This window comes from Pithys albifrons, chromosome 7 (genome assembly GCF_047495875.1).
Source record: "Pithys albifrons albifrons isolate INPA30051 chromosome 7, PitAlb_v1, whole genome shotgun sequence".
Classification (NCBI taxonomy): Eukaryota; Metazoa; Chordata; class Aves; order Passeriformes; family Thamnophilidae; genus Pithys; species Pithys albifrons.
The window spans coordinates 23,472,992-23,497,964 of NC_092464.1; the positions used below are offsets into that span (position 1 = coordinate 23,472,992).

Consider the following 24,973-nt stretch of genomic DNA (forward strand, 5'->3'; position numbering starts at 1 on the left):
GGTCCATCTGGTCTTGGGGGGCAAATAAAAAGCCCCTACCTTCCAGAAAACTGGAAAATGGGGAAAATTGGGCAAATGAGATGCACTTAAAAAAAGTTAAACATTTTCCAAGAATTTCACTGAAAAGTTCTCATGTCAGGTGAATTTCTGGTTTTGAAGCATTGTCTGTTAGGACTGTGTAAAAGTGGGCAAGAACCAGTCCGTGGAAAATGCCAGCTGAGCTATCTGGCCCTTTGAAGAAGAATCATTTAGTTTTAGACCCCTCACTTAGGCTGCAGATACTAAGAATACAGGACTTTATTTAACTATGTTGCATATACATTGAAATATGGTGTGATTATACACACAAGCTGAAGACTGTAATCGAAATCAAGATACTATCATTAAAGACGTTTTTCTGTTGATGTACTGGGACCTTGACTACTTAGAGCAATGTCTTTGGATGGGATTTAGTCTAAAATAAAAAGTAAAAAAGATAAAAAAATTAAACAGCTCTTTTAGCCTGATTTTATAGGACAGATTAAGGATGCTGTTTAGATCTCTAAACATAAATAAGATAGTTTAGTTGTTAGTGATATTTTTCCCCTCTATGAAGTGATATATATGAAAAATAAAACAGAAACATCTCTTTGATTAAGAACAAAATCCTTTTGATACTTCCAGTAATGTAAATGCGTGGTTTATATCAGCAACCACCATCTGGGGTGTTGAATATGATGTTTTCTTTGAGTGATCAATTATAATGTTTCATTAGCTCTTCGGTTAATTTTTGTTTGGTTGTTCGCTGATGAGAACATGCAGGTCTATGAGTTTTAATGATGATATTTGGTCTCTAAAGGCTGAATCAAAGGAGTTAATGTTACGGGTGCAATACATGCTGAAAGGTAATCTTTTTTGTTTTGTTTAGCCTACAAGCCCTAAGTTTGGAAAAGCAGACTCATATGAAAAACTGGAAAAACTAGGGGAAGGGTCCTATGCTACGGTATACAAAGGAAAAAGCAAGTAAGTGGTGTTGTTTTTGTTTTTGTTCTTTCATTTAACATGTGTAAATGAAGATAAGCAGAAAGTATCCACTGATATGCTGAACATGTACATAGATCCCTATGAATCAAAGTGCTACTGACTGCCATGTGCTCGAGTGAAAGAGGCTGAGACCATTTTGTGCAGGCAACATACTAACTTCAAATCAGAACAAGATGAGATCCCTTTTAATCTGGTGTTTGTTTGTACTTTAATGTTGTATTATTTTTCTATATTCAGATCAAATAAATTTTTAGGGGTAAAAACAAAAGTTTTTTTGATGCTTTGAGAACAGTGCTGAATATATGCGATAAGTGGTTTACGTTTTGTTTATCATTATTAAAAAAGCTTGAATAAAATAACATGAAGGGAATTAATTGAATTTTGGACTACTGTGGATTTAATTTGTTTACAGGAGTTTATTTACAATTGTTACAACCACTCCACCTCAAAATAATCTACTGTATACAGGTCAAATATTTTTTTAGCTGCTCTGTGTTACTTGTTGCATCTTTTTTATCCCCAAATGCCCTAAGTACTTCTATATTGCATAAAATAATTCGGTAAACCGACTTAAATTATACTCCTTGAGTCAGTGCTTTCACTGAGAGTTATCTTTTGTAAAGCAGTGTGTCTTGTGCAATTTCACATATTTAATCAAGTTTCAATAATCAGATTTCCAATAATAATATACCAGTTCTGAAAGAGGGGGTTGGTATATGTGATATCTTTATTTAAAAACTTTGGTTAGTCAATGATAGATGAGCTTTACCATTCCAGCAGAGAAAATACCATGACATTCATGGGACAGAAAAAAGGAAATATATGCTAACATTTTTCAGGGTCATTAACTTGATTAGGTACAGAAAATTATCTTTTTTTCACTGAATATTTGCAAGAAATCAGAATGATGAGTTCCCTCATATCATAGCTTTGATACTGATGAGCATAATGACTGTTGATAGGAGTAAAAACATGTTCTAAATGTAGAAATATTTACACTTCTGCCATGCCACTACAGGTAGTATTGTCTTTCTCTGGCAGCTTTCTTCAAGAAAATGCGAGTACTTTTTGTTGTTAATGATTCATTAGGCATCTCTGTAAGTTCCAGACATTATACACGTATAAACTTTTTATTGGAGTCTATGTAATATGAGAAAACAGTGTAGATTTCAGTTTGTGCCTTATGGCTAAACCCTTTCAGTAAAATCACAGTGAGAGTCTGGTGATAGTTATCCCATGTGCTTTGGCTTTCAGGAAGATTGAACTCAGGCAGCAGGCTCTCTAGATGTCCCATCAGTCAGTGGAACAGCCTGAAAGTTAAAAACTAAGCAAAGTGCTTCCCTGAAGCTATTACATTCAGTGGTGATTCATGAACATGTTAGAAAACATAGATTTGTGAGAAATACCATTTTAGTAGAGCTGCCTGCAGATCTGTAAGAATTACTTCAATGATTTTAATGGTAGTTGAATAATAAATGGAAATAACTGGGTGTAGTGCGTTCTCCGTTATAAATAGCAAACTCTAGATAAGTAGTGAGAGTTACAACATATAACTTTATCCTGCTGCTTTGTAGCACCTTCTGCAAGGTCTTTAAAATATATTTTGAAAAAAGTATGTGTACTTAGAATGTGGATGAGAATTCATATGCAGAGAGTATTTCTAATGTTATAGTACTATTCCTTCACCTGTTTGAATTCTTCCCTATTGAGAATTGAATGATTTCCATATTACTCACCACTATCCAGATTCAGCACCTCCAGTCCAGACTTTTGTTTCTTGAACTAGAGAAACAGTTGAATTACTTCACAGCAGGAAGATGCTGTACTTAAGAACTTGGGAACCACTACAGTTGCTATCTACTATTTCAAAAGGAGTTGTTTTTGAGGTAATGTAGCCCTGTTACCTCTTTTGCCACTGTGAGAAACTGAGGAATCTCTGGCTTAGGTGATATCCCTAAAGAAGAATGAACATTACTGCTGTCATGTACTCTTGGGGAACATAGATGGACAGGGGTTGGGCCAGTGCGTGGGCCAGCATCATATTTAAAAGGTGTATATGTGGCACTTCAGGACAATGTTTTAGCGGTGTGCTTGGCAGTGCTGTGTTAATGGTTAGACTCAATGATCATAGCGGTCTTTTCTAGCCTAAACAATTCAATGATTCTATGGTTGAGAACCAAACTTGGCTGCTCCTTTTGAGCCAGATTGACTCTGCCTGTTTCTAGCTTTATCTTATAATGATACAGCAATAGATACAGAGTTTTTTTTCTAGCCCCTGATGTGGGTATATAGGGTGAGACTGTGATATGCATCAAAGAGAATTTTAAAAAAATAGCTCAAAAGAGGCTTGTTTATTTTGGTATATGCCCAGTTTGACTGCTGAAGGATTAAGCTCTTATGGCACACTGTAGAATGCAGATGTGTCTGCATATGACGAAAAAGCTGGACCTGGTAATATTTGCACACAAGTGGATTTTGGTCAAAATGTTTGAGAATCCTTAGTTCCCAACTTGGCTATCTCATTTTGCTAAAATGTGTCCAAGATGTGTCTTTAACAGTAATTGAACATGGAAAATTTAAGATCAGATTGAGCTGTTTTGAATGATGCTTTGTACTCAGAATTGTGCTCCGTATTTGTCACCAGCTACATGTGGCAAGTAGTGGGGTTTGTTTTTTCTATGCATTTCCTGAGATATATTTCAGCTTTTAAAATTATTTCCTCTGCTCATCATAATGATGGAATAAAACGTTCTTGATCTTGGTATACTATTTTGAAAGTCTAAAAGATACATACCTGCCTTCAAAGACACAGAATCAGCCATTCTTTCCTAAAATTTAAAGTAATAGATGCAGTAACTTGTTTTCAGGAAAATCCTGGCCTTTTACAGCTTGGAGCAGAATCAGTGGTACCAACCCCTTGTCTTCCTATCAAATCCATTGCTTTTCTGTCTCTATGAGCATTTGTGGTGGTATCACAGGAAAGTGAAATGAAGTGGGCTAATTCCTCTTGTGGGATGATGGATTTCTCTTTTTCTAGTCAGATAAAAAAAAATCCCTGGGGTGAAGAAACAGCAGAGTGAACAGGACTGTGTTATTGAGGAAAGTGAAACAGGATTCTCTTAGGCTGGGCTTTTTTGTTAATAAGAACAGCCAAGCAGTCATTTTTTTTTTCTGGCTGACAGTTGCATCAATAGGCAAATACATTTGATTTCATGAGTTTCACATCAGACATACGTAATGAAACTTATCTTGGCATATTCATTTCTACTTTCATTCAGGTTAGATTCTCATATTTTACTTTGTTGTATAATATCCCAGGAGGCTTCATACTGCATGAAATTCAGATGACTTGGAAGTGGTTTTTTTAAATGTAAAATTTTGGAGAAGTGCACTGATAACACTGTAAAAAGTGATGCAAGTTCCATTGACTGTTTATTTGACTAACACCTGAGACATTTGCCATACAGTAGGTGTAAAACAAGAGTTGCTTTTTGAATTCATGTATCATTTCATTGTGTGGTCAAGCTGAAGAAGTGCTGTTTGTATTGACATGTATGTCTTTCTGCTGCCCTTGACCTTCTTCCCTCTTGAGCTGGATTATAAATTTACCTGAGCATACACTGGTGGATCTGGCTTGGTGGCACATAAATGTTGATGTAAGTTGTGATTCTGGAGATGAAGCTGATGACAGCATAAGGGGGCTGCTGCCAACCAAAGCCCCTTACAAAGCAGCGTGGAGGCCTTGGTTCCCACACTGGGAACTCTGCATATTGCACTTAAGGGAAAAACCTGTGCTTTTGGCAGTGTTATGAGTTGGCATGCTTTGTCCTCTCCTCCCACTGTGTTCAGTTGCCCTTTAGGTCAAAGAATTAAAAAAGATTACCTTGGCTAAAGCGATATGATCTGTGACTGCTGCTTGCACAGCATTTGTTCTGTGTTTTGAGAGGCAAGCCAGTAGTGTCTCCACTTTGGTCTTGATCTGTTTCTTGCAAGTCCATATAATATTTTTTACTCTACCTTTACTTTTTTTTTAAGCATCTTTACTTAGTTGCATGTGCTCATAGTATTGCAAAAATGTGTAGAATTCCTAATAGCTCAATCAACACATTTTTGCCTATTTTCCCTACCATGAAAATACATAATTTCAATTTATCTCTAGTAAAATACTTGTTCTAATGAATTGTGGCCCTTATCCTTTTTGACTATTAATATGAGAAATCAGTAGAGCACAGAGCAGACCCATTAGGGGCTGATGCTGTCAGCAAGAACTCAAAGGCTGAGGACATAGGGCAGTCCTTCAGTTGAGGTACCTCTACTATTTCAGTTTGAAATCTGAATTGTTTGTGTTCAAGGTGATTCCAAGATGTGTCTAAAGATAAAAGACATTTTTTGGGTAGCTAGGGCATTTGGCATTTATTTTCATCAAAGACAGTACCTTTTACTATTTACTTGAAAATCAATAGGGAGTTCATGGTTAAAAGTGGAGAGAAATTGTGCTCAAGGAGGCATGATGTGCTGCACTGGCTGTGTTATTCTTGGGCAGCAGGGAATATTTCAATAATTACTGAGAACTACCTGTATCTGTTGTTGGCATGATATATTGTAGTGTGGGTTATGAATATATAGCTACCATCGTATATCTATGTGTGTGGATGGCTGCTCACAAGAAGAAAAGGGTGGTGTGTGTATTCTGTTTTTTAAATTTATGATGCTGAATCCTTCACTGAGGATGACTGACAGGACTAATTGCTGTTCTTTTTGTTTTGAAGTTGCAGAATTTCTTTTACTTGTCATGAAACCTCCTTGACTCTGTGATTGTCTTTGTTTTATCTTCATTCTATTGCAAACGCCATAAGCTTCAGATGGCCATGCTGCTACTTTTTAGTCATTCCCATCTTCACTCTATGCCCATGTGAGGTGTGTTCACAGGCTCCCTCATATGTTTCATGTGCAACAGTACAGTTTCCTTTCATAGGAAGATTTTTCTTCATGTTATGGCCAATTTATTTCGACCAATTATTTCAAAATTGCTCTGATTCTTGTTGCCTTAGTGACCTCAGCTTTCTTAACCTTTTCTTTATTTCTTACAATTTGTGTGAAATCAGTGTTCTATAAATGAAACTCTTTTCATCTGATGGTAGCAGATGGCTGGAAAAGGGATACATATTCATGGATTATGAAAAGGCACTTTATGGTTACTAACTAGAGCTTCACTTTTGTTTTCCCTCATTTTTAAACTGATTTCCATCACTGATTTTTGTAGACAAGTCATGACATGGGTTTATAAAGTGTGTACATAAATGCTTTTAAAAAAATCTCAAGCATTGTAAATCTTTAGTATAAACAATAAGTTCAAATTGAACTAGATACAAAACTAATGATAAGTAGATGTTCAAATAAAATGCCAAATGGAGGGAAAAATTAATATTAAAATATGTAAGTTTTGAAATAAGCTAAGTTTCTAAATAGAATCTTGTACTCATTGACTATATTGATCGCTATTGATTGAATTTGTCAGCATTTAAAAGTAAGATGGGCAAAACTTTCCTCCATAGTTGAGTGTATAAAAAGAACATTAGACTATATATGCTGTGCCTCAACCTGCAAAGCAGTTTACAGAGGTGACTAAGTATTTTTACCTTGCACAAAAGGGGATAAAATTGAAGGAAGAAGGCATATTATATTACTTACCCAGGATTGCCCAAGAAAACTTGGTAGAAAAACTAGGATAGAGGATAGTTATATTAGATACATGTAGTAGAGTTATGGGATAGTCAATTTTTGGCCCTCATGCATGTATGCATGAGTGGAATGGTAGAGCAAACACTGAAGTAATTTGCCAAGTGAATGCCCTTGTGCACCAATATGTTTCCCAGTTAGCTGAGGAACAGCATCTCTCAGAAGATCTCCTGTGACTATCAGTGTGCATGGTTCTACGAGGTCCCTTTACTTATAAGTGATACCACTAATTGTCTCCAAATTCTCTTTATATGAACATCAGTGGGGCCTGGAGAGATATGAGGCATATGGAGGAGGACTGGTTCTTGGTATTGCTCTTCCTGCTGCCAGGCCCAGGTTATTTGCTTCCAGCAGGTGTAGGTCAAGTACAGCCTCTATGCTTAGATGGGCTGCTGATTAGTTTGAACTGATGTGGACTGGGAGGTAAGGATGAGGGACCTGGAGGTAAATGCTCACCTGCTGCTATTCAAGTGAGACCTGCCACATTGTTTGAGACTCCTTTGAGTCCTGTGAAGAACAAGATTCTTGAGTTCCAGTGACAACCCTAATTAATAATTAAAGTCCTTCTTCTCTCTTGGAACTCTTTGATCTTCTATTTTTCAACCCTAACAAGCATCAGCATTATGAAATATCTTTAATCCACTGGCTTTTTTTAAAAAACAGGTAACTTTTGTCTAGGGTGAGGTTAAAAGATGGTGGGATTCAAAAAGAGAAACATAGGGGTTGTGTTAGTCCTTCCAGTATTTACCCCATGGGGCTTTAGCAGGACTGTGAGTGACTTTTGTAACCTAGAAACATTAAGTCCTTTCTAGTAAGAAAAATATAATACAAACCATGTTTACACTGAACTGCCTTTTATGACAATGATTAAAAGAAGTGTTTCCCTCATTATGGAATTAGTTATTCATTGGTAGAATAATCAGAGGTGACTAAACCTACAGTGAATGTGCCTCTGTCATGTATCTTCAAAGGAACTTTCTGGCAGAGCCTGGTTTCATTAGGCCCCCATGACCTGTTTGGGATTTTAGACATCTGTTTATGACGTTAATATCACTATGGAGTAGATCTAATTAGATTTTTTTAAGGTTTGATCATCAAACTTTGAGCTTTTCATGTAAATGAATTTTTAACAAGTGAGAGTTACTTTCTTCATAAGGATTAGTTTCTTGTATCGGGTATCACAAACTAGAGCATTATCCCAATACTAACTACTGACTTTTCTTTACAAAAATGTTCCCAAGCTTAATACTTTCACAAGTTATGAGCTCAGCCTCAACTCCAGCCGGTGGTAAAACTTGGTATTAAATAAACAGATTGAAATCAGAATGGCAGATTTTATGTTAATTGATTCTTTTAAATGTGTATATTTAGAACACTTATTTCATCTAAATATATCTGAAGAACTTGACAAAATAGTGTTATTGTAGTCTTTTGTTCTCTGTGTGGCAACATCAGCATTATCCCCAGTGAAGCCAATTAAGTCATCAGTTACTTTATATTCATCAGTGTTACATGTTCTTAATGATGCATTAAAGGATTAAATAATTTCTAATCTTCTCTACTTTCTCCTAAATGGTCATTTTTTATAAATGTATTTATTTTGGTAATGCTGAAAAACACTCTTTTAGAAAATGCAGAATGACATTATATTAGCATTTTTGTAATATCTGGCATATTTATTTTTTATAATATGCAGACTTTATGCCACATAAATTAGCTTGGACTCTTTTTTTTTTTGCCTATGTTGCATATATATTTATTATAAGAGATTGTGTAATGTTAAAATGCTGAATTTCCATAAATGGGAAAGCTGTTCGTCAGCTGCATGTGTTTAGCCTACAATAAAGTGGTTTTGTGTGGTAATTAGAGAGGTTTTAGTACTTCTATACTTTCTCTGAAGGTTTTTGGATGAGAGAAGGTGCATTAGTTTAGGAGAGAGGATGGCTTGTAAGTTAGAAAATAGGAATTTTTTAGTCAATATTGTCCTTAATAGAAACTAATGAGGCAGTTGATGGGATTGACATGTGATTATGTGTAATCCTTGACCCAGTTAAGTGTATTGTTTTGAGAAGGTGTGAAATTGTTTGCTTTGGACAGTGAGTAATAGAGGTGGTTTAATGAATCCTAGCCTTTTCACTATCTAAAAGGCAATCTGCTTGTTGTTTTTTCTACTTGCATTTGAAAATAATGAACATACTGAGCATGCTTTGAAAATTGTGGAAGACGAATGTGGAGTAATATCTGGAAGTAATTCTGCTGACCTTATCCTCCTGAAGTCTGCAAAGACAAGTGTCAATAAGTTGCAGAGGTAATTTTACCTTGGTCTCCCTTTTTCCATGTTGATTCTACGGAAATTGCCATATTATTTTGGCATGGCACCACAAGTTTCGGGGCATAATTTTATGACCGAGATGGCTTGATCCCATGGCACTTTACTTCTCAAAAGGTGGACCCAGTTATTCTCATGTATTTTGTAGTGGTTTTGAATTTTTGTCATGCCTTTATTGTTTTGTTTTTGTTTTTTTAAATATGATTTAGTTCTTTTTGGAAGGGCCAGACTTCTCTTATTTAAGTTCTCCAAGCAGTCTCACTGTAGTCTAGCAGGAACAAGAGAAATACAAGACAGTGGCAGAGATTTAACAGGAGGAAGGCTATACCCTGAGGTAGCCCTTAGCTCATCTCTTCAGCATCATCTAACTTCATCCTGAAATTACATCAGTGAGAGGATAGTTAAAGGATGTGAGTATACACCCTGTCTCCTTAACTGATACTTTATAATTTCTCACATCTGCAGTTTTATATGCTCCTGTTTATAGAAAATGAACTGGGAAAAATAAGATTTTAATGATTGGGTAGTAAATGAGAACAAGAAGGCTGTTGTATTTTGGAAATGATAGATTGGTATATTGGAGATAAATAATAGTAAAGAGGAGAATGAAATCCCAGAGGAACACTATGTGAGATTAGTTCAATCACTTTGATGGTATTAAGACTTGCCATGATGTCTATCAAGATGATGACAGGTACCAATGTCAAAGTGGCAATGATAACTAAATAGCACAGCTCACATACTATGTTTAATTGTGAATTCTTTGAAATGAGTTGCATACTATTGCTTATTTGTGTTATTTATTGCTCTTCATTAATCAATGGAATGTAGAATTTTGAATTAAAAAGGGTATAATCTACATAATGCTGCGTGATGTTTACCTGTCTCTCTGGCAAGAGACTCCATACCCGTTTCCTTAATACCTTCTTGATGTGCTTTTTTCCATTGTATTCTGCATTGCCGTCTCTGAACACAGCATTTGTCCTGTTCCTGATCTGCAAAATGATCTTGCATTTCTTACTTAAATGCCTCCTGCACAGTTATTTCATCTGTTGTAAAATAGTCAAGTTGTCCAGGTATCTAAGTGATATGTATGTGATAGGCAGGGTGGTGTATTGATGGAGCAGTTGAAAACTACCTATGTATATGTGTCATATATATGTGTCATGTAAATGTGTCATCAGTCTTTCTACTTCTGCTTTTATTATGGTTTATTCTGCTGTCTGAGCATGACTCATGAAGTTACTTGAGGCAAGGCTTATCTTCTTCTGATGCCAGAAGTCCTGTTTAAATGAAAAAAAAAACAAACAACAAACCCCAAAAACCAAAACCCAACAAAACCACATAAGGTAATTATAAGGAGAAATCCAGATAATCCAGTAGGGTTAAGCTGATAATTGTCTTTGAACAGTGATGAGTGGCCTGAGACTTGAACTGGTGCCAGTCTGAAGTACTATGAATAATTGGAAGGTGATGAGTAAACCATCTTTTGGTAACCAGGGTTTTTTAAGTTGTTCAGAGTCATTATGCAATGTTCGGTATAGGGCTAATCAGTTTTTGGAAATTGTAAAAGAATAATAATCAGAAAAATGAGACAGTAGCCATCCGTCAACTGAGCTCATATAACTGCAAAAATTGAAAGCCTGAGGGAGAAGATGAATTCAGAGTTGGTGGGTGTCCGTATCATCTTGCTTTGAAAAAACCCACATGTTCTAGAGTCTAGTACAGTAGGGAATTCACTCCATGACTACAGGAGTGTAAAGGCTCCATTGCTTCCCTGAATGAGCTTTGTGGCTGTGAAGACTAACATTGCTTTTACAGAAAGAAATTGCAATAATAATGTTATTTTTTTTCAACTGTATTATGCCTTTTTGGCAGTTTATCCAACATACATGAGGAGTCTGTTTGCTAGTTTGTTCTTGAAGAGGGTACTGAATATCAGCTTCGTTCAGTTTTTGTGAGATTTTATTTGGATAAATTGAACCAACTGGATTTTTTTTGCAGGGCTTGGAACATGCTTCATGTGTACTGAAATTTTGAATGCTCGAAGTGAAACCAACCAAGTAGTTTTACACTAAAATGACCTGTTGTGAAGTTTTATCTCTTGGAGCACAAAATAATTTTAAACTTATAAATGAGAGTCTTTATAAACTAACAATAGTTCAGGCCACGTGGTCAAGAATGTGCCTCACGAACAATCCTACCCTAATGGGAAACAGCCAGAATGATCTAAAAATTATTTCACATCTCAAACTTTTTAGCTTTTTGAGGGCTATAATTATGTGTCATGCAGTAGAAAAAAGGCAATCAGTATAAATCTGGATATTCTGCAAGTGGAGTGATTAATGAAAATAATATCCTTTTTCTTTGAACAATTTGTTTAAATAATGGACAAATACTTTATAACTAAATTTTACCATGTGGTACTTCTTTACAAAGCTTCCATTTAGTGCTGTGATAGAAAGGAAACAGACTGATTCACAGAAAACTGAGATAATTTCTTGGATTGCATCTGAGTGTGAAAATACAAAGTTGACATTATGGAAGCTTTGAAGTGTTTCTTAAAGTGCTATAAATGACTCACTGGCATTAACAGAAAGAAATTGGATAAGTATATGATGGGAAACAAGTTCTAGTATGAGAAATACTGGTTTTATGATAATTTTTTTTTTAATTTCTTCTTCCCCTCCTCTTTTTCCCTTTCAGGGTAAATGGAAAGCTGGTGGCATTGAAGGTGATAAGATTACAAGAAGAGGAGGGAACCCCATTTACTGCAATCAGGGAAGGTATGCACTCACTTATAGTGATTATATATGTTGGGGTTTTTTTTGTAATTGCATTGCACTTCTTATTTCTGTGCTATGCTATAGAGAATAGCTTGAAAATTCAAATTATATGGTTATGTTCTCAGTAGGAAGAAACTTTGGTGCTTCAAAAACAAAGCCTCTGATGTGGGAGTTCTTGTTGGAGAAGGCAGCGCTGCCTCCGCTTTGGTTCCTGTTAGATTTACTATACAAACGAGTACTTAAGAGCATGTCTAGGGTGGGTGTGAGAAATCACCCTGGAAGATAAGGGAACTGTGTAAGATACGTTTCTTGCCTGCAGGCAGCACCTGAGATGAAGGTAGATGCAATTTTTCATATATTCACAGCATGAAGCAGAGACAAGTGTTTCTTGATAAAGGCAGTCCAAGGATCAGGGAGCAAAACTACAGGCGCCTTAGAAGCTGTGCATATTTTGAGACTAGCTTTTGGTTTTTTCCTTCCCAGTGGACTCTAACTTATGTGGCTTGGGAATGAATCTTATCTAGCACGCTTGGAGATGCCTGTTAAGCTTTCTGCTCTGGTCCTTTATTCTTCCTTGTCAGCCTGTCATGGTCCCTAGTGATGGCTCCTTTATCCAAGTTCGTGTCGAGCTCCTTTGCAGAAATTGCTGGATATGCCTTCTCTGCGTGGGCCTTCTCTATTAGAAGGTACTAAAAATGAGCCTTGGTAGAGAAATAATAAACAATTTACCATCACACCACTGATTCAGACTCATCTGAAATTGGTAGTGAACTAAAGAGATGAAACTGTTATGGCTTTAAGGGACCTTTCAAAATTCTACTGTCTTGGCATAATTTACAAAGTAGGATGAGCTTGGGAGGTACTAGAGCATCAGCCCTCCCAGGGGCTGCAGTTCACCCTGCGTGTGAGGTGTGCAGCTTCGTGATCATCACAGCCTCAGCCACAGCAGCTGTCCCGTGCTCCTGCCTGTGTTCTTGCAGCCATACATGTGCTGTATGTCTGTCTATATAATGAGCCTATTCAGGGACGGACTGGGCAAAAAAAATTCCACATTTCATGTGATTGACACCCTGGAGTTAGAAGCCTTTAAAGTACTGTGGATTTCCATCCTAAGGTAGTGCATTTTAAAGTGGACTCTTTCACAAAGGAAGGAAAACAATGGGTGGCCAATTTATGAAGGAATTTCTACAGTTCTTCTGTACTGCTTTTTTGAGTAATAATTATTGAATGATCTGACACATTTATTCATAATGATATCCATTTTATCTGTTAGCTGTCTGTCCCAGCAGCTGTGCAGTGATAACAAGGTGTGCAGAGGGTTACGGGTGCAGCTTTCAGTATTTGCAATGCTGAGTTTGAATAGTAACAGCCTGTGTTTCAAATATGTTTATTGTTTTTTAGGTTTATAGTTGATATTGTCCTGACTTAATAAGAAAATAGTAGATACGCCTTTCCTAGTGCCTTTTTAGTGACACTTAAAAGATTTTTTAATGTGAGCTTGGTCTAGATGAAAGTTTATAGCACTATAACTGTCAAATGCAGTATAATAGTTTGTTGTGTGAACTCAGTATAGATAAGTATTGTTTAGGAGCAAGAACAAACATTTTTTTTCTACTTGATTTTTTTTTTAAATTACAAAGTCACACTTGCATGAAAATACTTCTCACAATGTCATTGGAGAAGTTTTCCTTTTAGCTGTGACTACAATACTGTGTTTGAAGCCAGTTAAAATTCTGGTGCTTTAATTCTAGTAGAACAAAGCTCTTGTCTAGAAAAGCTTATCAGGTTAATAATTGATTCATATTTAGGTGTGCAATTTTGGTGGGACTGCATGCATCCCTATATTTTAAGTAGTCATCAAGGCTGAGACTAGATCCAGAAAGTTCTAGGCTCACGAGAGAGGGGTTTTTTTCTGTCTTGTAGAGTCTTGGTTAGGTGGGGCCAAATTTGAGTCATAGGTTATTTGTGGGAAGGTTTTTTTTTGTAAATGTAATCCTGTCTCTGTAGAATTTCATTCAGATCCTAGATGCCATAATTAGAAATACAGTCTTGTATGTTTTATATCATGCAGAAGTCACACATATATGGTGTGTAAGATGGGAAGGGGGAAATCTGTATTTAGTTAGGTTGGCTTAAATTTTCTTAGTAACGAATATTGCCTGTATTATTAGACAGTAACACTACAGCTGTGAACTTCCCTAGCAGGACCTGAGGAAGATATTACTTTCCTCTCAGCAGCATCTAGTTGGGGTAAAAACCAACCAAACAAAATAAAATGCCTCTATGAGCTCTTGAAATTATCAGATAACTTTGATATGGAAAAACAGTAAGAATGGGCCACTGTGTTAAGCAAGTTTTTCTTAATCTTCATTGGCTGACTAGGGCTCCAGCCATGTAATTTACACTGGGACAACTAGAACAAGGACAAATACTGTTGAAGATGAGATCAACTTCTAATTTCAGTTATCTGAGGAGTAGTGTTCCCCTAATGGAAAAATGCATGTATGGTGGTATGAGCCAGAGGTCTGTTGGAGGGCATTTCTTTCTCAACCCTTTCATAATGGATGAACCAGGCAGGTTTTGACCTTGAATTATTCCTTATTCTCTGATTTTCCATCAATGCAAGGCAAATTCAGGCAGAAGTCTAGTTGTAAATTAAAACTACTGTAAGTAAATTAATTAACATTTCTCATGATTCCTTGAGTAAAGCAGTGAAAGAAAATAGCATTCCTGCCTGGTGCTCCTAAGGAGGATGCTGTGTGATGTTAATTAGGGGGAAGAAATCCTAAAGTGGTCATGCTGGGGGAATTTTGTAGCTGTCTGTGTATAGGGAAGCATATTGTCACTGTTGTGACAGCAGCAGAATGAAGCTCAAAGAAAAACAAAGCTGCAAAGGAAAAAGACTAAGAGAAGTAGGAAAATTCAGGATATAAATATGGAATGTGTGACTATAGAGACAAACACTAACGTGATTGAAACAAAAAGTGGAAGGAAAAGTGAAAAAAACCCCAAAACAACAAAAAAACCAAACGACCAAACAAAACATGCAGTCAAGCTGCATAAGAAAAATCATAGTTAATGCCTGGAGGAGGTTTAGCTGAAACTTCAGTTAAAGCTCATAAAGTAATTCTACGTTTACAACAGATACACATTTGTGTTTTCTACCATTTATCAGACTTACGTAGGTTTGAATGAAAGCAGCTAAATGTAATGTATTTGTTGGTACTGTTCAGCTCTCCATTGAATTTCTAGAACAAAATTTAGAAGTAGCCTGTGCTAAATGTTCTTTCAACATGGCCTGAGTCAGATGTACCAACTTAGTGCATGCAATTTACAGGACGTTTCCCTCTGAATTTACCTTACTTCGGGATAATCTAATTTATCTCTGAAGAGCCTAAGGAAAAAAAAAAAGGGAAAAAAGAGAAAAAGCACAACTGACCCAGTGTGTACACCTGAGTGGGTTAAATGTTCTTATTTGATTTTCTGATCACATATATTTGAGTGGTGCAGTCCACGATATTACTATTGTGGGCTAAGTGTGCCTACAACTGTGATATCTGAGACACTGTGGAGTCTGAAACTCATTCATATGCTATTTCCTCATTTAAAATAAATTCAGTAAAACTCAGATTAGCAAATTATTTGTTTTCTGTTTAGTGTAGTTGTGGTTTATTCTTTTCTGTAACTCCCATTATCAACTGTTCAGAGATGTTCCAGCATCAGACTTGAAGTATTATTAAACGCACTGCAGCCAGCAGAAAAGTTCACTGACCTTAACTTTTGTCTCAGATGTGTCATTCCCTTAATTTCCTGTAGTGTCATGTGTTCATCTAGGCTTAATGCTGAACTGTGCGATAGACTGTAATTTTGGGAATAGCTTGATTTACAGTTCTGCAGTTACCTTGTTTTACTTCTGAGCAATGATATTGCTTATATCCAGCATGAAAAAGATACTGCTTTTTGGGTATGTGTGTAGACAAACATCCCTTGGCTTTATTGGCACCTTGCTTTTGAGGTTAACTTGCTTACTGCGGTCTCTTCTTAGGCAATAAATTTTTTTCTTCCCCACCCTAGTTGTGAAAATGTTTTGCATTTGATTTTAATTTTCCACCCTTACATTTATTGCTATTTACTATAGTAATAAAGATCTATTCCAGTGTTTTAGTATATGGTAATGTTTTATTTCCCCTAAGACCAGATGAAGTTTCAAAGAATCATCCAAGCCAGGCATGTTTTGTAGGTATGTTTGTACTTTGGTATTTAAATGCCATGATTGGGCAAGTTTCAGTTTATTTCTTTTTATATTAATTTTTGTATTCACATCTTGTAATTTATATATTTGTAAATTTTTGTTTCACATTTAAAAGTGCTCAGGTCATAGATGGTCTCTACATCTTTGTTTTGGCAGTTGTCCAGATAATAAGTTTTCATCTACTTCTCTGTCAAAGGCCGTGGTCTTATTGGCACGTATAGATAGCAGTATGCAAAAATAGCACATAAGTGCTTTGGAAGCAATCTGCTGTCTTGCATTATAAAATTACAAAGAATACAGGATTTGCTTAATGAATTTCTTTAATTTTTAAAGAGCAGTTCATCAGGCATACTGAGTAAGTTTATTTTGTGAATTCAAGGAGAAAACTTAGTGCATTTGAGTGCCAGTACAGAGCATGGAGGAGAGATGCTAACTCTTGGCCACAGAACATCCTCAGAAGTCTTCAAAGATTCAGGCCTCTTCCATCCTTATCTCACTGTATGATAGGAGCAAATCTAGAGGAGGCCACCAAGATGATTAAAGGGATGGAGCAGCTGTCCTATGAGGAAAGCCTGAGAGAATTGAGGTTGATCAGATTGGAAAAGAGAAGGCTTCAGGGTGACCTAATTGCAGCTTTCTTGTACCCGAAGGAGCCTTACAAGAAAGATGAAGAGACTGTTTACAGGACCATGTAGTGACACAGCAAGGGATTTAGATCAGATGTTAGGAAGAATTTCTTTACTGAATGAGGCCCTGGAACAGGTTGCCCAGAGAAGATGGGGTTGCTCTGTCCATGGAAGTGTTCAAGGCTAGGTTGGATCGTGTCCTGAGCAACCTGGTCTAGTGAAAGATGTCCCTGCCTGTGGCAAGGGGATTTGAACAGGATAATCTTTAAGGTCTCTTCCAACCCAGGCTATTCTATGATTCTAATAGAAACAAAAAATAAAAACCTGAAAGAATCTCTGAGACAGAGATGAGTTTGCCTTTATTCCCTCAGACATATATTATAATATTACATATTATATAATTGTAATATATAATGTATTGTTCCCTGGGATATAAATTTATACCAGACAGAATTTCTGAGGTTGGTAAGTTATCTGAGGCCTCCCTTTCTGAGACTAGAGGGGATAAGTCTTCACAAAACTGTTGTCTGAGGAAAATTGAAATGGAGTAACTGCTAAGAAAAGAATACAGGGAAGATCAACAGTTTGCCAAGAGAAAGCTCTTACCAAAGTGAATGTGTAATTTATTCCACAGTGTTCCTAACTGGTGCACAATGGAAAACACTGCTTTATAGTAACAATACTGCAAGTGATATAAAGCAGCTGAGCTTCTGTATTATCCCAGACAAACAGCACAGTCTGTGCCTGTACCATCTAAGGAAGAGCTCCAGAAAATTTTATTTTTACTCATTAGATATAATTCTTGTGACTTCATACTGAATTATTATCTGAGTTACTACATGCACTTCCCAGCTCAGTGATTTTTGACTGATATATGGCCTAATGATCTTTACAACACTTAAGTCAACAAATGACCTCATGGCACTAGTTAGATGATTCATGGTGATAAGCTTCCTACTCATTGTATTAGCATAGGACTGGAAGGTTGTACGCTGTAGGTTAAGGGCACAATGAAACAATATCTGCTCATTTTTGGTTTAAGAGTCCTTGGGTGATCTACTGGTAGAAGGTAAACATGAAAACTGCCAGGAAAATCCTGTCTTCATCTTCCAGTGAAGAATAAATTATTCTTTTTCTCGGAAGTTACCATCCACTTACAAAAAGCAAGCCTATTCATTTTCTGCAGCATTGTTTTGGGGTTATTGTTGGGGTTTTTTGTTTGGTTTGTTTTTTGGGGTTTTTGTTTGTTTTTGTTTTTTTTTGTTGTCGTTTGTTTGTTTGTTTTTTTTTTAATTAAGGAAGCTTGACAACTGCTTTCTTTTGAGTGATAGGAGTTTGGAGGACATTCATATTTCGTTCACAAAGTCCAGTCAAGAAATTTAAATTTCCATAACTGAAATGCCTAAAAGCTTTGTATGTGTTTGGCTCATCAAGCCTCAGGGAACTTCAAGAGATTACATTTAAGATTATGGAGATGTAACTATTCTGAGCGTACATGTCACATGAGTTACTATGGAGAGTTTGTGTCATTATCTTTCTAGAGTCTGAGGATAAGTTCACTCTCCCCAAAAGCCACATTGCTTTGAAACATTTAAGTAAATGAAGGCACTGTAGCTTGACTGTAGCTTGGATAACTCTTTCATTGCCTACAGAGTTGGCAGAGCTGGTACCTACTGCAGGCTAAATAGCTACGGCTCAATTAACTGTAAAGTCCTTGCAAAGCCAGTTCAGCTTGTAGTTGTAACAGTTTTGTTTTCCAGTGTTGTTAAAAATAAAACACACAAGCCAAGAACCTCTAGGACACTGTGGTGTTGGATATTTAAGGTCAAGAAGTATTCAAAAGTAAAGAGACTCCAGCAATTTTTATTTCTCTCTGGCGTGTTTCTGTTACGGTCATCCTGTCACCTTACCCGAACTGTGTGCTTCCTCAAGATAAAAGAGAAATACAAGATTTCCAAATTAAGACAGATTGGGCTTAAAAAAACTAAAGTACATTTGGAAAAGGATCTTCCTGGGACACTTTTTGTGAAATGAAGTCAACTTTTAAAATTTCCAACGTATACCCCCTCTTGAACATTAATAATGTAAAAGTTGCCTTTAGTTTCTGGAGGTTTTTTCTGAACATTTTTTTGATAGCTCAGATTTTCAACTATGTGTGTTTTTAACACAGAATGTTCATGAATGAATTATTCTGATTCTCCTGATGTGGGTGTAATTTATTTAAAAATATGATATGAAACCAGTCTTGCTTCTTCAGACATGAGTACTACAGAGAAGATGTGCATGTGCTACTGCTGAATATACAACACTGCCAATGTTTTTGTCCACAGCACAATAAGTACTTTTTTTTCCTATGAAAAAAATCCCCTAGTTTATTTCAAATTTGTATCTTATTTATGAACAAGTCCTAAAATTAAGCACCTTCAGACACAAGACACTATTCTGTTCTAATATCTGTAGAAATCACTCCTATATCAAAGGGAGAATGATACTTATTTGCAAATGGTGGGGCAGTGCCTTCAGTAGAGGTTTGCTATTTGAGAAGACAGGCAGCCTGAAAGGACTAGACAACTGCAGTACTGTGCTTTACTGCCTTTTATTCCCATCTTTTGTGGTAATGGTTCAGTTTTTCCTTAAATATGTTGTGTATACAGGGAAGTTTAAAATCCCAATATGGTAAAATGCTGTGTTTAGATCACGGTATTTTGCTGAAAATTTTAAGCAGGAATTGTTTCTAAACTTGGAAATAGTTGAGAAATATTTTCAGCAGCCTACATCTTTGTACTGACATGAAATATGGCAGAAGCCACTGTAGGAAAAAAAGATGCACTCATAGAAAAGAAAAGATTAATTATAATCAAAACAGTGGGAAAAATGGTAGGAAATGCATCTTATATTAAAATCATATATGTGAGAAAAAATACATTCTTTCTTTTCATCTTTTTTGTTTTTGTTTTGGTTTCTTCACAGGTTGCTTTTTTCCTTTGGTCTGTCTGCTGCCAGATGTAGGTTTTGCTGGGAGAGGTGGGAGATGTATCATTCATAAATTATTTGGAACTGAAGTAAATGCTTCATCATGGAGTTTTTTTCTTGCAGCATGGATGGAGTTACTGCTTTCAGGCTTTATAATCAATATAAAGAGAGTAGCATTTCAAAATTAGAATTTGACCTTTACTGTCTTCTTCAAAGCAATGAAAATGAATATCCACATTATTTTATTATAGAATGTTCTTTCTGAGTAAGCAATATTAGAAAAGAAGTTGATAATACATTGTGTTTTTCTACTGAGATGAAGGGAAACTGGATGGTTCAGGGACTGGTAATAGGATATTGTGACTTCCACCTCTGACCCGTTTATTGAAATACAAGCCATGACAGTGGAGTCTCTAAAAGTCATCACTATGGGATGTACAGCTGTAGAATCTGGAACTGTGTATTTCTGAATTTTTAAGCTCTGAGCCACTTGTCCCAAACTTCCACAGCCTCTCAGCTGGCAGCAGATTTCACTGAAGCCAATTAAAAAGTGAACTTACAACAAAATGAATGAAGGAAGCCTTGTAAATAAGGATATTTTAAGTGTGCTAAACTCAGTGATTTGTATCTGGGCTCATCTGATATTGTTTGTGTTCTGTGTTTTGTGACTTCAATCCAACCTGCTTGGTTCTGAGTTCTCTTAATCAGTGCAGAAGTACTATTTGCCAGGTTTCTTTGACCTTTACTTTGGGGTGTTAGAAAAGGGGTTAATGCAAGTAAGGATTCTGTGGATTTTATCTTCAGGAGATGCTCAAAACTTGCACTGCCAATGACATTTATATTATTTAACTCTTTGCTCTGCAGCTCAAGTGGAAGCTTCCTAACATCCTCTTTTGTCTGTAGGTAAGAGGAGATTTAATTCGAAGCTCATCATAGTTATACAGCTCAAGTAATTAGATCCGCGGGCTTTATGTAGCTGTAATTATCAGCTGATTTTCCCTGAGCAGAAGCAATCAAGAAAGTCAAGAAGGTGGTAGGAATCTTGGTGTAGCAGCAGGCTAGCTTTGCAGGCAGGGTGATGGCAATGCCAGTGTGGCTGCTTTCCATTTGAAAACATTCTCCCTTCCTTCATATCTCCTAAAACTTGAGAGGACAAAGTAACCCAAGTTCCTGTGATAGGCTAAAACCAACTAATTGGGGAAGGGGCGGGGGGGAGAGGGGGAGAGGGGAGAGGAGTGGGGAAGCTTTAAACCAAAACTGCTTGCAAACTATATAAAAAAAAAAAGCAAAGCTGTTACCATATTTCCAAGTTTTAGTTTGGAACAAGTCAAAATCGACCTACCTTTATGCGATTCACGTATTTCCGAAATTTTGTAACTAGAAAAAGAAAAAATACTCTTTACACGTTTCACACATACACTCTCACTCATTTCTCTTTCCCCCTCTTTCTTTGAAATCCAAGACTCATGTTTGCTCTTTTGTGTGCTCTGAGGGCTCAAAAAAATGTATTTAATAGTGGTGAGAAGATTTTCATACAAGCATTCACTGGATTGTGTGAAGGTTTTATTAAGAAAATGAGAAGACATGAACCCCAACCATTTAGCACATTAATCTCTGGACTAGATAAAAAATTGGGGGTTTTTGTTCATTTTCTTGTTTTCTCAGAGTGACAGTGCCTACATTGCCACTTGGGAAACTGCCACTTCCTACAGGAGCATTTAACTCGAAGCAAAACCTGGCAGGTTGAAGTCCCATTGACAGAAAGCTGTAAAGAACTTTCACACTTTTCCAGGTTACTTTATGTGTTTGTAGTTCTAAAAGATATTTTTCAATTTGCAATTATGTGTTTCTCAGAAAGTCTTGGTTATGAAGCTGACATGGTTGAAATACTGGCTTTGCATCAAGGTTTCTAACAGAATTAGCATTTGAATCACTTGAGGCCCTATTCACAAAGCAGAGGACTATTTGCATAATCAAAAATGCTTTATTTTGCATGCCTGTGGAGAAGCTAAGGGTTGTAGCTACGGCTCACAAACGAAATTCAAGTGATCACATTGATGTGTGTCTGTATGCTGCTGTCTCTCAGTCTTGCTTGCACAAATTAGTACAAATCTATATAAAGGCAAAAGAAAAGGTTTTGGAGCAGTGTACAGTCTTCATTAAAAGCCTGATTAAACAGCCTTTGCTTAAGTTCCCAATGTAAGGATTAGATGGACTTCCCACTCTACCAAATGTGGATGAGTTTTGAAGGGACTTGTGCAGCTGGATTGTTGCAAGGCAACGGATGTCTTTTTAAAAATATGCTCAGTAAAAATGTATGAGCTTGAAAATTGCTCCTTATGTTGAGGAGGTCAAATTAGTACGAGTGTATATCTGTGGATAATGTGTTCGGGACATTAACACCTTTCTGTCGGATTTCTGCCAGCAGTCCAGGAGGCTTGTAAATTAAATCCAGTTATTGAAAGATACGTGAATTAAAAATTTGAGGTTGAAATAAAAATGTAAAAAAGTGAGATTTAAAGTAAATTAAAGCCATCTTTGATAATAGATATGCTCCTGAAAAGATAAGCTGTGTTTCTGAGCCTTCAGTATCACAGTATGAATTATTCTTGGGGGTTGTGTGTGCTTGTCTGTTAAATTCAAATTATACCTCTGGAGTAAAATCATTTCTCAGAGTGCATGTAGATCCTGAGACTAGACTAGAAATTCCATTAATCTCTATTCTATAAGATTTTATGTTTCAAAATGGTCCAGAGTCCAAGTACTCCACTAGGAGAAGCATGTCCCTTCCTGTGCATTGCTTTGGAGCTGCCAGCAAAAGGTGGGTTTTACTCTGGTTCATACAGCACATTCTCTGCAAAATTTGCTATTTTTATGGTTGACCGAAGTGCATAAATTTAAAGTAGTTTAGCTTCTCATTCATTTGTTTTAATTACAGAGGCCATTAACCTTGTAAAATCATTGACAATTATAAATCTACATCTTTAGGAATTATGTAAACAAGTTTATAAAAACTCCTCAAGTGAAATGAAAGCCAAACTGTATACAAGGGCAAGGTTTTCTTAACAGCCCTTGTTAAAACCCAACAAAATGTTGGAAATATACCTGTGGATAATCATACACTCCTTAACACAGTGACACCACTCCATTTCCTATGATGTGTAACACTCGTCGTATAGTTAATGTTAAAGATAGCTTTTGCATACAGATGCCCAGCTCTAGTTTCTTCTCAGGTAAATGGTTCTTAATATTTTACATGTAGCTTATTGTGGTCAGAGAACTTTGTGAGAGGAGTGTATTTTACTGCCTTAGACCAGGTTTGTTTATCTGTAGAGATCTTGTCAGTTTATTTCAAATGTGGGGTGGTCCCATGGTGTAATGGAGAGCACTCTGGACTCCGAATCCCAAGGTCTCGAGTCTTAGTAGGGACCATCTCTTGGCAGTTCAATGCCTCCCTGACATCTGATCCTGTCAGATCTTGGATACTCAGGAGAATCAGCCCCAGTTAGTACTGGATGCTGTAGACAGTCCTGAGGACTTCACTGTTACTGTCCAATCTTGCTTGGCCATGGCAGATGGACCTTAGGACTTAAACGGTGGGGCCAGTTCTGCACATGCTGTGCCTCACCTAACAAAAAAGCCCAATAACAACAACAAAAATCCACTGCCCAGGCTGGAAGGGCACAGCCACAAGGGCAGAACCCTTCCCAAATCTTCATTCACAAAGTCTGGCCATACATACATACGTACATTTCAAATGTCATCAGGTTGTCATATGTAAGCATCTTAACCAGCTGGGGGAGGGCCATTTTGATGGACCTCTTGGAGTCTGTGATCTGTCATTACTGGGTTGCTGAGCCCTAATTAGAAATAAATGAGTAGTGTTCCTGCGCCTATTTCATAGACTGATCTTTTTTTATTTGTGAGTGTTTTTGCTCTGCTTTCATAAGGCTGGTGCTGTTTGAAATATTCAACTGTGTTGTGAATTTAATGTTTAGCCTTGTGACAGCACTTTGGTTGCTGCTATTTTAATATCAATATCTGAACTGGAATGTGCTCTTAATGTTTTTGATGTAATCAGTTCTTGATTTTTAGCCAAAGCTTTCTGGCATATGTTGGGATGGAGATTTAGTATTCCTCATTTATCAATTTCCCTTAGAGGTGCAGTTTACTGTTGCAGAATGTCTGATTTAACGTATACACTAACTAGACATGCTGAAGGAGGAAAGAAATTTATTAGTGCCTATGGGTACTTGCTTCTGTCCTAATTCCCGTGACCTTTCTTAGGTCAGACTATATTCCTTTGGCAGAAAAAACTTGGCCCATAAAAATTTGGTGGCTTTGTTGAAGCCATTCTTTGATTTACTTGAGATGAGGTGATGAGGCAGCAAATCACTAGTAAAGAGCTCCAAGGACTTCAGAGTGTTTGAGCTGTGTTTTCTGGCACACTGAGATGTTCTCACTTTAGTCGTAGAAACTAAAAATGGTTTTGCCCTTTTGCAGTATCTCAAAATACTGTTGCAGATGAGCTGTCTTCAAGAGTTGCTGGGAAAAGGATTATTTAGAGCAACATGCATTCCAAAGACTTTCAGAGGTTCAGAAACTGCTTCAAAGCAGTAGTGGTTTTGCCGTATTCCTGAACCGTGGTCTTATGTGCATGACATGGTTGCTTAAACTTCTGTAAAGTTGCACCAAACTGAGGAGTCTTTTGTTTGTGTTGGGCAAGTTTGTTTGGTTTTAATTGGTGAGCTGGTAGAGTCCCATCTTTGACCATGGGATTGTGCTGCATTTATAAGGAGATTATATCCAGTAGCTCTGTGATGTTCAGATCGCGTATTGGCAATATACCAATACACTGAGTAGTTTAGTCCAGTTTGTGCTTGGTCAAGTCAAATTAACAGCTAAAGTTTGTTTTTTCTACTTGCTTGGTTTTTGCAAGTAGAAAAGTGCTCATCAGGTGGAGTTTCTGATGCACTTGTTGATTCAGCCATTCAACCTGTTAGCATTTCATTTGCTTTGTCCTAGTTGAACATGATAGTTGTAGAGAAATACAGTTTAGGCATGTTGTAGTTCTCCTTCTAGATCCTGCTGATTGCTAAAGTGCTGTACTTCTTTCCTGTTCCATTTCTCCTCAAGAATAAGGACCTTCATGCTACATATGTTTGGTTAGCAGGTCAGTTTTGTGATTAGCTATAATAAAAAACAAGAAGGATTTAAAGAGACTCACTAAAGAATTGTCTTTAGG

General features: G+C 36.8%; 1 protein-coding gene across 6 annotated transcripts in view; it reads left to right on the top strand.

Moving 5' to 3' along the window:
- CDK14 (cyclin dependent kinase 14) overlaps window positions 1-24,973 on the top strand; it is a 298,720-nt gene that overhangs the window by 82,061 nt on the left and 191,686 nt on the right. For all 6 annotated transcript variants that reach the window (XM_071560658.1, XM_071560659.1, XM_071560660.1 and 3 more), the window contains 2 exons: window positions 908-1,002; window positions 11,798-11,877. In XM_071560658.1, coding sequence (XP_071416759.1) covers window positions 908-1,002; window positions 11,798-11,877 — 175 coding nt within the window. The remainder of the gene's footprint in view (window positions 1-907; window positions 1,003-11,797; window positions 11,878-24,973) is intronic.